This window comes from Orbicella franksi, chromosome 13, assembly GCF_964199315.1.
Source record: "Orbicella franksi chromosome 13, jaOrbFran1.1, whole genome shotgun sequence".
NCBI classification, from domain to species: Eukaryota; Metazoa; Cnidaria; class Anthozoa; order Scleractinia; family Merulinidae; genus Orbicella; species Orbicella franksi.
In genome coordinates, this window is record NC_138157.1 from 20,718,158 (window position 1) to 20,732,686 (window position 14,529).

General features: G+C 39.6%; 4 protein-coding genes across 4 annotated transcripts in view; 3 read left to right on the forward strand and 1 right to left on the reverse strand.

The window, feature by feature from the left end:
* Positions 1-14,529, reverse strand: part of LOC145465995 (thiamine-triphosphatase-like) — a 295,791-nt gene that overhangs the window by 205,497 nt on the left and 75,765 nt on the right. The gene's annotated exons all lie outside the window — the stretch shown is intronic.
* Positions 1-14,529, forward strand: part of LOC145465986 (uncharacterized) — a 109,028-nt gene that overhangs the window by 56,663 nt on the left and 37,836 nt on the right. The window lies entirely within an intron of this gene.
* LOC145466088 (uncharacterized) lies at positions 52-7,979 on the forward strand. Its single transcript, XM_081449865.1, has 5 exons — positions 52-326; positions 4,527-4,878; positions 5,219-5,413; positions 6,375-6,527; positions 7,284-7,979. Exons 2-5 carry the CDS (start codon positions 4,543-4,545, stop codon positions 7,470-7,472), a joined length of 873 nt encoding a protein of 290 aa, XP_081305991.1. The 5' UTR covers positions 52-326; positions 4,527-4,542; the 3' UTR covers positions 7,473-7,979.
* LOC145465143 (uncharacterized) lies at positions 9,022-14,343 on the forward strand. Its single transcript, XM_081448916.1, has 5 exons — positions 9,022-9,483; positions 11,211-11,487; positions 12,049-12,243; positions 12,752-12,895; positions 13,943-14,343. The coding sequence occupies exons 2-5, from the start codon at positions 11,233-11,235 to the stop codon at positions 14,111-14,113; spliced, it is 765 nt and encodes a 254-aa protein (XP_081305042.1). The 5' UTR covers positions 9,022-9,483; positions 11,211-11,232; the 3' UTR covers positions 14,114-14,343.

The following is a 14,529-nucleotide window of genomic DNA, read 5'->3' on the forward strand; positions in this document are numbered from 1 at the left end:
CTACCGATAAATTTGAGTTATTCCTCTTTTAATTTTCAAGCTGTTGCTTATTATTTTATTACTCTTTCCCGAATAGTAAAAGTAAAAATTGGATGTTCACATCACGTTGGATAACTGTGTAAACATTCAAAAAACACACGTTTCTGTTTTCTAAGAAAGTGGTTCAGAATATATTTAAGCGTCTTTTGGGGTATCGGATTACTCTAGACAGCCTAGGCATTCATCAAACGAAGGTGTATTTTAAAACAAACACCCAGCATCGAAATCAAAAGCGGCTAGCTGCTATCATTCATATTGTTTTCGAAGGGAACACAATTCAACTCTTGGTAAGTGTTAGTTTGCTATTTGCTCTTGGAGTGTCTCTAATCAGTAAAGAGGCAATTCTAATCAAGGAACACAGTCTAGCTTTTTCACATGGCGATATCTGCGTGCATGTCAGTCGACCATCAAAGCAGCTCGATCCATCAAATTTAGCAATCAAGGGCAGGTCAGCAGTGAAAAAAGCATGCAAAAGGAGCAAGCACGAGCCTAAGGAGAAAGAAAAACGGTTCCAATTGCCTAATGAGCCCTCTTTCATAAAAAGAACGTAGCATGAAACACGCGTTCCGACTAAACAAAAGATCAAGGGCAGTTTGCTTTTCTCGTGCTTTTGCTTATGTCGCTGTGAATCACAGCGAAGAAAGCATAAGAGAAACGAGTGTGTTTCAACTTATTTAAGCTAAAAAATGTGAAAAGTTCTTAACTCGGTACTCCTATATTTTCCCTCATTAGTTGTATTTGCACACAATGGCATCGTAGCGAATTAGATCTTACAATACATGCGTCTATTTTCAAAACTCATCAAATAAAACTTCGACACACTAATGGAACGAAATTACTGACTGGATAACCCTAGGGAAAGTGTTTTCATCCATTAATCATATTCTCTTAGTTAATGCTTGTTATGAATTGAAAGAATTGTATGTCATGGGAATCGGAGAGGGAGGAATGTGTGTTGCTTGTGCACTGATGTAGTGCTAAAATGCAGGACTGAATTCAATTTTGATCGTTCTCTAGAAACAAGGTTATAAATTCTAGAGATCATGGAAAAAGCTAGTTCGTTGAAAAGATATTTGCGTCATATCGAATACTGTGAAATGTGCAATTGTCTTTTTTATTTTCCAAGAAGACTGTAGAGAGAGTTAGCTAGCGTATTGCGGAGTCATTTCTTGAGTATTGGCTGGAAATTCTCAGAAGCAATTGTAACTGACTGTTGCTTTAAAATTACACTAGGTGAGAGTAATGTGAGAAAACGAATTGAGGCATAATTCTCTTAATAATAAACGTCTCAGTTTCTCGGTAAATGAAAGCTTTCTTGCTAAACACAAATTCAAGTGACATTGTTTGAGGTCAACGGCTCACAACTGCTATCGTTTGACAGAAACCTTGAATTCTACGTTGTGGCTTACATCTTTCACTGATTCTCGCTGGCTTTGAATTCTGCGGTCAGTATACTGAATATATATTTTATATCATTGCTACTTGGTTACTTAGCTCTGTTAATTTGTGTCAATTTTACGCAAGGACGAATAAAAAGAAAGGAGTTTAGCTGAATAACATCAGCTTTGTTATCGTTGCGAGTCCACTAAAATAAACACATTTTCTAAGAAAAACTTAAAAAATCTGTTCATGGGGACACTGAGCTTGTCATCTGCGTTCCTTCTAACAATCTAGGCAGGCCAGTCGTAAAAAAAAAGCATGTAGAAATGATTAAGCACTAGTGTAAGGGGAAAGAAAAACGGTACCAATTGGGTAGCGATGCCCTCTCTCAAAAACAACGTGGCATGGAACACATTTACGACTAAAGAAAAGATCAAGGGCAGTTTCTTTCCTCGTGTTTATGCTTGTGTCTCTGTGAATCAAAGCGAGGAAAGCATAAGAGGAACGAGCGTGTTCTTAGTTATTAAAGCTAGAGAATTTTAAAAGTTCTAAACTCAGTACTTCTCCGATATTTTCTCTTCTGATATTTCTTCATATTGGTATCATAGAGAAGGTCTTACAATACAAGCGACTATTTCCAAAACTCTTCGAATGAAACTTCGAAAAGCTAATGGAACGAAATTACTGGCTGGATAACCCTAGGGAAAGTGTTTTCATATTTAATCGTATTCTCTAAGCTAAAGCTTGATATGAAAGAATTGCATGTTGATCATGGGTTCGGTGAGGGAAGGATGTGTGTTTCTTGAGATAAAAAGCTAAAATGCGGGACTGAATTCAATTTCGATCGTTTACTAGAAACAAAATGATAAATTCTAGTGATCATGGAATAAGCAGGTTCATTGCAAACATATTTGCGTCAGATCAAATACTGTGAAATGTGCAATTGTCTTTTTGGTTTTCCAAGAAAACTGTGGATAGAGTTAGCTAGCGTGCTGCGGAGTCATATTTCTTGAGCGGAGGCCAGAAATTCGTAGAAGAAATTGTATAACCTGACTGTTGCTTTAAAAATTATCCCAGAAAAAGAATTGAGGCATAATTGTCTTAATCATAAACGTTTCAGTTTCTCGATAAATAACAGCTTTCTCGTTAAACACAAATTCAAGTGAGATTGTTTGAGGTCAACTGCTCACAACTGGTATCGTTTGACAGAAACTTTGAATTTTGCATTGTGGCCTACACTGATCTTTCACTGATTTTCGCTTGCTTTGAATTCCACGGTCAGTATACTGAATATAGATTTTATATTATTACTACCTGGTTACTTTAGTTCTGTTAATTTGTGTCAATTTTATTCGAGGACGAATAAAAGAAAGGAGTATAGCTGAATAACATTAGCTTTGTTATATATCATTGCGAGTCCACTGACATAAACACACTTTTCTAAGAAAAACTTAAAAAATCTGTTCATGTGGACACTGAGCTTTTCATCTGCGTTCGTTCAAGTGATCTAGGCAGTCCAGCGTTCCTTCTAGTAATCTAGGCAGGTCAGCCGTAAAAAAAAGCATGTAAAAATGATTAAGCACTAGTGTAAGGGGAAAGAAAAACGGTACCAATTGGGTAGGGATGCCCTCTCTCAAAAACAACGTAGCATGGAACACGCGTACAACTAAAGAAAAGATCAAGGGCAGTTTCTTTCCTCGTGTTTATGCTTTTGTCTCTGTGAATCAAAGCGAGGAAAGTATAAGAGGAACGAGCGTGTTCTTAGTTATTAAAGCTAGAGAATTTTAAAAGTTCTTAACTCAGTACTTTTCCGATATTTTCTCTTCTGATGAATCATAGGGAAGGTCTTACAATACACGCGACTATTTCCAAAACGTTTCGAATGAAACTTCAAAAAGCTAATGGAACGAAATTACAGGGTGGATAACCCTAGGGAAAGTGTTTTCATATTTAATCGTATTCTCTAAGCTAAAGTTTGATATGAAAGAATTGCATGTCGATCATGGGTTCGGTGAGGGGAACATGTGTGTTGCTTGAGATAAAGAGCTAAAATGCGGGACTGAATTCAATTTCGATGATAAATTCTAGAGATCATGGAATAAGCAGGTTTATTGCAAACATATTTGCGTCGGATCGAATATTGTGAAATGTGCAATTGTCCTTTTGGTTTTCCAAGAAAACTGTGGATAAAGTTAGCTAGCGTGCTACGGAGTCATATTTCTTAAGTACAGGCCAGAAATTCTTAGAAGAAATTGTAACCGACTGTTGCTTTAAAAATTATCCCAGAAAACGAATTGAGGCATAATTCTCTTAATCACAAACGTTCTAGTTTCTCGGTAAATGAAAGCTTTCTTGCTAAACACAAATTTAAGTGAGATTGTTTGAGGTCAACTGCTCACAACTGCTATTGTTTGACAGAAACCTTGAATTTTGCAATGTGGGTTACATCTTTCACTGATTTTCGCTTGCTCCGAATTCCGCGGTCAGTGTAGTGAGTATAGATTTTGAGTTATTGCTACTGGCTATTTAGCCCTGTTGATTTGTGTCAATTTTATACAAGGACGAAAAGAAAGGAGTATAGCTGAATAACATCAACTTTGTTATCATTGCAAGTTCACTGAAATAAACACACTTTTCTAAGAAAAACTTAGAAAATCTGTTCATGTGGACACTGAGTTTGTCATCTGCATTCCTTCAAGTAATCTTTTAAAGTCTTTAATTCATGATGTTTAGAAGTTTATATTCACAAACAAGCCACATTTCATGAATCAATTTAAACACATCTAGCTGATTTTCCACAACAAAGGTATCAAATTATTTTGAAAGTGACTACCCTGCAACCACGAATGACACAACTGGTGGACGACCTGCATTTCGGCCAGTTCTGAGTAACAGCACCTGGTCAGTTGTCCAGTGTAAGATGAAGAAAAATGTACCGGCCATTAATTCATATTAAAGTTTGTAAATGTTCCTAATTAAATGCCTTCTGTAAGTCACAAAGATCTATGCATTATCCAGTTCAATAACTGGGTGTCAGTTCTTATAACTACTTGTGGCCTCTCTGGTTGAGGTGACTCACAATTTCTTTGTTTGATGAACACATTAAGATTGGATCATTGAACGATGTATCAGCAACCAGCCCAACAAACAGGTGTTCAGACTTTTCTCAGTCAACAACCCGCTGTTGATAGTCCACAAGGCCATGGCCCTCCCCCGCAGCCAGTCATGTACCAGATGTCTCCTGGTCAACCACAACCGGTGTTTACCGGCCAACCCGCCATGGGGCAACAGGGGCAACCTTTGCAGTACTATGTAGCTGCTGGACAGCCGGGACAACCCGTTCATATTCAGGGCGCGCCTGCTCAACCTCCGGAGAGTCAAGAAGAGGATGTAACAACGATAAAGATTGATATGAAGTACTTGAAGAGTGCTTTATTTTTCTCGAGGATTATCGAGTTTGTAAGTACAGCTGTGAATCGCGAGGGGGACCATGATGGGTGGCTTGTTACAAAAAAAAACAAAAACAAAAACAAAAACAAAAACAAAAACAAAAACAAAAAACAAAAAAACAGCCAAAAAATGCACATCGCCCGTACGATTCTTATGACTTTAATCTGTTGATTACTATATCAGCCGTATTTTAAGCCTGGTCCCGGAGGGGAGCCTGAGGAGTTATATGGCATTTAAAGCATCCAAACGTGTTTATCGATCTTTACATTTAATGCGATGTATCACGCATCAATCATGGCATCATATGACCTAAATGATGATTATTTGAACTCTTATTTCTCATTCACAGGTCTTCCTGTCAATAGCCTGGCCCTGTGCTATAGTGTACTCAGGCGGAGCGCTCAGCTTGGATGGCAGAGTTAACTTCTTCAAGGGAATCACCATATTTTCTTGGGTGATGGTCATACTCTTCCAAATCGTGTTTATGTTTAGCATCAACAAAAACAAGAATTACTTTCGACAGCCTTCATACTTCACATTGGTTGTAAGTATCAATGTCTAGCTTGTGAATTCTCAGAAAGTTATTGCTCAGTCGGCAAGGGTTCGAGACGAGAGCGGACAGTATTAAAAACGCACAGGCAACTAAATCAATGGCCGTTTTTATACTAGAGGACGCATTATCCGCTCAGGAGGATAATGCCTCCTTACCGTTTTTATACTAAAGACGAATTATCCGTCTGGACGAACTTGGGCAAACATTTGGGGTTCGTCTGGTTATGCGTCTCTAGTATAAAGACGGGCACAAGACGTATTATGCGTCTAGACGAACTATACTTCGAAATTCGTCTTGAACGACGAACTAGGAGAGATAGTTCGTCTAGACGCATAACACGTCTTGTGCCCGTCTTTGTACTAGAGACGCATAACCAGACGAACTGCAAATGTTTACCCAAGTTCGTCCAGACGGATAATGCGTCTTTATTATAAAACTGGCCAATAAATGAGTTACAGAATAAAAAAACAACAACAACAAATGACTTGCATATGAGATACGAGGCAAAAAATAGAACCAATGAAACATAAGTTGTGCACGGCATTTATTTGGTTAGCTGACGTATTGTAACAACTAAGAGATCTAAGGGTTATGCTTGTTTTAAACGCTAACCACATTAACTCTTATCCATATAGGCTGCATCAAGTCCCCTTTTCTTTTGATGTCCATTATCAAAACAGTTCGTGAGTCTCTTTGAAAAAAGCCGGGCTCGCTCTCCTCCAACTGTCTGTTGTATGGTTTTGTCCCGGCTTGTGAGCAACATTCAAAAGGAACTCTGTTTCTGCCGGTTTATTAGACAGGAAAATGAATTTTTTTGTTGTATTGATTTCGTGGGTTCTTTAAAATAGATAGAGTTGTCAGCACCAGATTTTGTGTCCGAGAAATTAAAGCTGTGCTCAGTGCTGTCATTTCGTCAATCCTTGTTTTGCGATATGATCTTGTTTTTTTTCAGTCATTAGGAATCCAAGTCGTGTTGACGATTCTACTCATAACATGTACGGTGAGCTTTACAACTCGTGTTGTCGATTTGCATAAGTTTTACCGCGATTCCATCGGCGGTTTCACACTCCCTGGATCGACCGTGGCCTTGATTTATGCTGCCACGGTAAGCGAGTTTAAAATTTACTTAGTCTCTGGTCAGGAAAGTAATGTATTTCAATCATGTGGCATGTGCGGCTTGTATTCAGCGCTCTTTCGACTGGAGCGGGCCTAGCGTGGTTTCGGGCCAGCATAGGGAGTCAAGAGCGGTCTAGGAGGAAAGCACGTGGAGTAGGCATGGTAGGCACAGGCCACGCCCAGCTTGATTTACTCGACCCTCAACTCGCATCGCTGGCTGATAGTTCTCGCCCTATCACTATCGGAAGCCTGTTCTCTTTCTTCCCTGTTTTTATCATTTTCTTGTACGGTGCGATAGAGATAAAGCATGCAGAGATTAAGGAAAGGGAAAAACACTGTAAGCCTGTCTCCCCTGATCTTCCTTGAAGACCTCTCAGGGAAAATAGTGTTTTCATAGATTAGTAGGGGCGGCTAACGAAGGGGGGCAGAAGGGGTCAGTCTTGAGCCAGCTTTTAAGTTGTGTTTTGATCATTTGATCGAACAAGACTCTGATTTAATTTAGGGAAGTTACGGGAATGAGACAAAAACAACCATTTCTTGGGCTAACAGCCCTCTCCGACTGGACGTGACGTCTTGAAAGGGAACACCAGTGAAGCTGAGGTAAAAAGCACTCTCGCCCCCAGTGCTTCTCGTTTTAAAACACCCGTTTTGCCGACCACGTGAAAAAAAGAAACGGAGGCTCTAGGGACGAGAATGAGGTAAGAAAAAGAACAATCTTACAATTCTCCTCGCTTTCTTTTAACAGATATTTGGCATAATGTCGTGCGTGGCTTTTCTTGACGACATTCGGCTCTTGTCGGAAATGTACGCTGCACAAAGATCAAAGGAAATAGCTGTTGCTGCGGGCGTTGCGCAGCAACCAGCTGGGACACATCCTCAGCAACAGGTTGGCGCGCGGGCTCAGTTTCCATCACAGCCTGCGCACACTCAATAGTGACACTGTTTGCGATAGATGAGTGTAAAGCATTGTGTTGTGTGTAGCAAGATACTTCTACTTAAAGTTATGTAGGTTAATATCTGCATTAACTTAACTCGAAACAAGTAAAGACAGCTATGAAGAAGCCTAAATTAGGATCATGTAATAAAATATCAAACGAGCGAAACTTAACTGAAAAATATCATTTCTCAGTTAAGTTTCGCTCGTTTGATAGTCATTTACAGACTCTACAGTTTCTGTTTGCGTTTAATTAGTCAGTTTACGAGTATACAGAGATAAACCATAAACACTCATAACCAGTGACAAGATATATTCAGTTTTGAGTGATTAGTATTATAATCAATAAAAACGGATAAGTAAAAGGATGATCTCTAGTTAGAAACAATCTGGACTGCATGTGATTTAGTATTGCTACCACTGCAAAATTTGAGGTGTGTACACACTAATTTGTAGCACATCTTCGTTTTTTATGATGTTTTAATTCTTCAATAAAAATAATTTACAAGTGGCCACAAGTTGTTTTTGTTGTTCTGTCAGTATTTATTTAGCCGCAATAATCATTGTTTCACTACCGAGTTAACAGACAAAGACGAGTTTGATTTTATTCAAATGATATCTCTAGACGGAAATTATATTACGCAATCGAGGGTTCTCTTTTGTGCTAAAAATCTGAGGTATATGGTAAATTTATAACTGATTAATCAGTCGATCTCAGTTCTCGTACTAAGCAGGGACTTGCACTCGCGTCGAAGTGTCCAACTCTTAATTATAATAGTTACGGATAGCGTCGGAACGATTATTAAAGGTTTCCAAATTTAATGCTTGCTGAGACCCTGGTCCACAAATGATTTACCTGCTCATAGGAGTCCGAATGCGTTAGGCAACCGAACACAAATTGAAAAGATTAGAAACTATATGAATTGTCTGTGATAGCGCTATTTTCAAAATCGTTTCGGATATAAGTTCATACATGCGTTTTGTACCAAGCTTCATGGGAGAATTTAGTAAACGTCGAGAAAATGACTTTTTAAAATACCTGGCCGCCAAATAGTAGCATTATATTCTTTGGTACTGTACGTTACACCGAGTTACTTTGTAGATCAAGGTGGCTCAAAGCAGTTTCCAGCAGTTAGATTTTAATAGCTCATTATTACCACTCTTTATCACTTGATACTACAATCATGGTATCAAAAAACTGCCCAATTATTATCTAAGGTGGCTCTGAAAGCTATGTACAGAATTTTTTTAAATTTTGCCAAAAGTTGCGTCTTATCATGCTTATAAAAATTTGATAATATAAAAAAATTTCACTAGGTTTTTCTTTTTAATTATAAGCCTATAAAGCAGTAATCAAGGGTGTTTTTAGCAGGTCATGCTGTTGCTATGGCAACCTATTGTGTCACGAAAATGATATCAACGTGTTAACCAATGACTGGGCAGTTTTTTGATCCCATCAAATTAGCATCAAGTGATAAAGAGTGGTAATAACGACCCATCAAAATCTAAGTGCTAGAAAGTGTTTTGAACCACCTTAAGCTCTGTTTCGTTTTGATACAGCCCCGAAACTCATGTGAAGAAGTGGTACTTTCAGAATGAATTCCGCGTGAAATCTAGAAGCTCTGTTAAATTCTAGAGTTACCAAACGATCAGTGATTTACTTTATCACATGCATCCATGTGGTACGCGTGATCTCAGAGTGAGTTCTCAATGCACGCACAGCGGACCTATTTTTCTGAGAAGGATTTGGCGCGATTAAATTAACATATTTTCATATATAAATGTTTTCCTGCTTTTCCGAGAAAACAACTGAGGTTCTTTGAGTCCTTAGTGAGGCCAGAACGTCTTTGGTTAGTGCGCTTGGCAAGGCAAACCTAATCAAGAACATATATTCTTTTAAATCACTCGTTTTCTCTGGGAGCACGGTGTTTTTTACTCGTTAAAACACAGTCTTTGAAAGGTTTTCTCACGTGTGGATAATTCATTCTCATCCACTGACGAGACATCGAAGGTAAGGGAATGAACACTCTTCATTGTGATTGTAAGAGAATAGGGTAAAGTACTGACTATTACGCGTGGCCGGGGTATGTCCAATCACACACAGCTGTGTAAAATTCTGGGCAGTATACAGATTTTGAACAGTATGCCCTCTCGCGGCGCAATTGGATTCAAGCGACGAGAGAGGCAGACAGCTGAGAATCCATTTCCCACCCTAATTTCTTCGTAGGTGAATACAGCCCAAAGACTAATTAGCTAGTGATTGGAAAATTAGTTTCACTTTCGTTTTCAATTCGAGTGTTGTACTGATGGAATTTGGAGGGAAATTTACAGCTTGTGGCAACATACCATAGCCTAATTCTTTTAGTTTAGTGCTGCTATTCGATATTTGAATGTTTGTTTACTACACCAGTTTCCGAGAAAATGCCTTTGCCAAAGCCATATTTACAGTTGCTGCAGAACACTGAAAATGTATTCTATATTTGTTATTGGCTGCTTTTACTCTTGTGGAACCTTGGGAGATCTTTAATTTCCGAGTGCCGAGGAACAGTAGATAATTTCCTGATAATTTGACTGAATTGATCATAAAACACCGTCGAATACCAAATATTTGGGGATGAACAAGAATGGCCCAATTCATTTTACCTACTAAAAGGAGAAGGTAGGGAGGTGAAACCTATCCAGTGCCTTAAAAATGACTCAACTGACGATTAATGAAGTCACTCCAGTGCGGCGTGTTATCAGTAGGGGCCATTCAATTTAAAAGTGCTCGCAAAATTTGGCCTTTGCACGAATTGCTCGCAAGAATTAGATGAGTGCTCGCTTGCTCGTGCTCACAAAATTTTTGCCACTGCTCGGATGTTCGGATTCTCGTTAAAATTCTCCGTAGCATAGCGGAAGCATATATTTGCATCTTGGAAACATAAATTGACGCCGGAAAACTGGGAAATGTTGGGGAAACATGCACGCGGCGCTATTACTGTTTCTGGATGCATGCTTCCTCGAATTCTCCGCGAAAGGCACCCGCGAAGGTAGAAATCAAGTAGTATAGTTTTGCTGTCACATTAATCCCAAACTAAAGAAAAATAACTGCATGTCTGGGATTTAAATTGAGCTCAAAAATTGAAACGATTTCAGTGGAAAGGATAAACCACGTAATTCAAGTGAAGTAGGTTTTGGCAATAAAATTATTATCGTTTGCGTGTGTTATTTGTCCGGTTGGGTGTGTTAAATTTCCGAAGTGCTCGCTGCACGCCATCAGGTATTTTCTAAAGTGCTCGCTGCTCGCAAGTCAAATTTGATCACTGCTCGTGCTCGCAAATATAAACGCACTGCTCTCATGCTCGCAAATACTCGCGAAGACCATTCGATACCCCTAACAATCCATCATGGGACAAGGGAACAATTGCGAGTGGCTCTTACTGAATGCGTGTCATACCTGTTGGGTTCTTATGTGCTACTCAGGTTTGATGAGGATTACTAAAGTATGGCAATTTTTAAACGTAACAATTCTGAGCTGCTGAATTAATTGAACAACTAAGATTTCAATTCCTGTGCAATTTTGATTTCCTCTTCGTTAGCGATGCAGTCCTCGTCAAAGGTTTCCCAAACTGAACATGAACATATTTTATTGCCGTGTGTGCTTTGCATTCTTACATTCGTTTATACTCGGATACAGGAGCCATTCTCTTGCCTTAAATAGTTTACAATTATTATCCATTGACTTGCTCACTTGCACAGATAAACTCCAGCTTTTCTTAACATGAGCCATACCTCAGGATTCCCGCAGACTTCTCCGGGCCAATTCCAGCCTGCTTACACCCAGGCCCCTCCAGGTCAACCGTTCTCGACACCACAGGTACAGCCTGGGCAATACTATACTCAACCTGGACAACCGATTCAAGTAGTTGTACAACAGGCTCGGGCTGGTCAGCGTCCAAATCAAAGAAGGCCGACCACACCCCTCACTACTGCTTACTGGAAAAGTTCTTTTATTGCTGATAAACTGGTTGAGTTTGTGAGTAAACCTGGAAATCCTTTGCCAATTAATTAAATAAACATATACATGTATGACTAAACCTGAAAATAAAGAACAAATAAGTGATCCATCTCTCATCAGCTTCGATATTCGAGCCGGTTTCCTTTAGATTACCACATAAACAGCCGATAGTAAATCACATTTCTATGGGGAGTAAAACTTACACACCTACACGACTTTAAGTTTTGGGCGACGCTTTATGCTTCTGCGTGTTTTGCCAATTGGTTCATGTTCACTGTTGCTCAGGGTATACTGATTAACCCAGAACATAAAATGAGAACTAGAAAACATGATTAAGGGTTTTGGATAATTCACAGATAAGCACGATAAGAGATCTTAGCTTATGTAAGGACTGGAGTAACCTGCAGGCTATCTTGGAGTAACGAGGTACTCCAAGAGCTGCCAAGAGGCGTTCACAGCCAGCTAGGCTAGGAGCAATCTCATGCACAGGGATTGTTGCCAAACACTACTTAAGGTGCAGCTTTTACTGACGTACTGGGGTAAATTTCTTACAAGAATATTCTTTCTGTCAATGTATAGTTAATCCTGCTAGCCACTTGGATCTGTATCGCCAGTTATTCCGACCGAATGATTATAACAGACGGAAAAGCCAACTTCTTCAAGGGAATCACAGTGTTTTGCTGGGTGATGGTTATCGTGTTTCAAATAGCATTTGCTTTCTTCTCCAGTATTACTCAACGTTACTTCTCAAAACCCAGGCACTTTACAATTATCGTAAGTATGCATTGCATGTCTCACATGAATGCACAAATTTTCTTTACAACTTAACATAGAAAAAAATATATATATATATATGTATATATATAATTGAAAAGAATAACCCAGTTACATTTACCTGGCTGTAGAAGGTAAATGAAGACGAAAACGAAAATGAACAGTCCATTGCATTCGGTTTAAATGTAAACCAACTTGGTTTACTTGTGACTTTCTGCATCTCTGCGCATTGACAGCAAACCATCAGAATAACAATGTTATCAGTGAAGTCACCCATGGTCAATGTCACTACTGAGCTAATAAACGAGAATTCTTTTGTTTAATTGGTTGCTAAATTTCAAGAACAAAATATTGTTTGTATACTTGTTAACAAATGTCTTCCCCATATATATCGTCTCTGCGCCATTAATTTAGGACCTCTCAGAGTAACGGAAAGCGAGATAATACCCTCGCTTGCCCAGTTTGCGTAACTTTGTTTGCTAAATATCTTCCTTTTGGTTTTTTGCAGTGTTTTGTGGTGCAGGTCATATTGACCATCTTGCTGATCGCTTGCACGGTAAATCTGGTGCCCCTGGCACACGACAACACCAAGTTGTACGATTTCCTGACCGAGAGAGGAAAAACAACCCTTATTACCCTCTATCTGGCACTGGTAATTTAAAAACTTTTAAATCATTGCTTGCTTCGTCAGGTTGAATAAAGAAATTGGACCCTAGTTGCTCTTAAGGTCGGCACACACGAGGGAACTGGTCCCTGCCTCTAGTCCCTGCAACAAGTCGCGGGGACAAGTCCCATCGTGTGAACCAGCCATTTTTGCCATAAAATGTAGTCGCGAGGACTAAATTCGGTCCCTGCAACTAGTCCCACGAATTCAAACTGGTTCGAATTTTTGGTACAAGTCCCTGCGACTTGTTCCTGGAGACGCTTTGTGTGAACTGTTCGTGAGACAAGTCCCTGCGACCATTCCCTACGTGTAAACTCTTCCGGAGACTAGTTGCAGGGACCAGTCCCCTCGTGTGTGCCGACCTTCAATCTAGAGATGAGTCTAATCTCTGAAGTCCTCTATTATTATTGTCAGATACTGATAGAAATTTCAGCTGCGAATCGCTATGACCCCGTGAATAATAGAGAATTTATTGTAACGCTGCTTGATTTCCATTTAAACAATACATAACAAATTTCGCATTTCTTAAACAGGTTCGTAGGTTTTTTTTCACGCCACCGGAGAAGTATACGGTCTGTGCATTCGTAAAGGCGCATTGGTGGTGGGAAACAATTATCATTTATATTAGCTAAATGAAGCAAACCGAACCAGATACAAGAATGGGAATCTGCAGAAGCTCACTCATTCAAACTATAAACTCGGGACCTTTGGAAAACTCGCGCAGGTCGGAAAGACCAAGCATTTCTATTCGTAATATATAATTAAAATGGTAGGACGATGGCGCTACGTTAATGCATTTCGAATTCCCCGCTGGAGGTAGTCTACGTGATCGAAAAACAATTCTTCTACTGAGTTGCTCTCCACTGACCTCTGCTGTTACTGCAAGTTCACTTAGTCTTGAAAGAACTGGATGTAAACCATTTAATTGTTTGGACCGAGCCCTCTTCCACCGCTTAGTCCTATCTCAGGTTTTCACCTGACCTGTCCTGTTCAGATCGACAGTACCTAATAAACAACGCCTGTTCTTCTCGTCAGATTTTTGGTTTTTATGCCTGCCTTTGTTTCCTGGACGACGTTCGATCGCTCTACAAGATGATTGGTACACAAAAGGCAGAGGAGCAAGCTGTTATCACTGAGCAGCAACAAGTGGTTGGCTCGTTCACCCAGCCCGTCCCAGCGGAGCCTGAGCTACAGTCACAGCTCTGAGACTTGGCCAACACTGCGTGCATGTTTTTCGACAGCGTATCATTCCTTTACATATATGCAATACTATATAGGGCAATAGGTTGTAGGTTTTTACACTTGAACTGTGTCTGTTTAAAATTTATGCCTCGCCTCTAGATGGTAGGCCTAACCACAAATATCCGGATATTTTTCTAATATTGTAGTTCAGGACTTCCCGGAACATTTAGAAAAAAAGTGGTAAGGTTCCCCCCCCCCCCGACCTTTGTGTTTTCCAATGATGTTCAAGAAAATTTGAGACTCATTTCATCGCCAGCACTTAACTAATTTCCCATCTGAAAAATGTATCTCGTTTTCCAAAATGGAGGACGCTGAGAACTTCGTACAGCAGTGGCTTGAATGTTGTTCTACTTTTTCTGGTGTCCTTATATCCACAATAG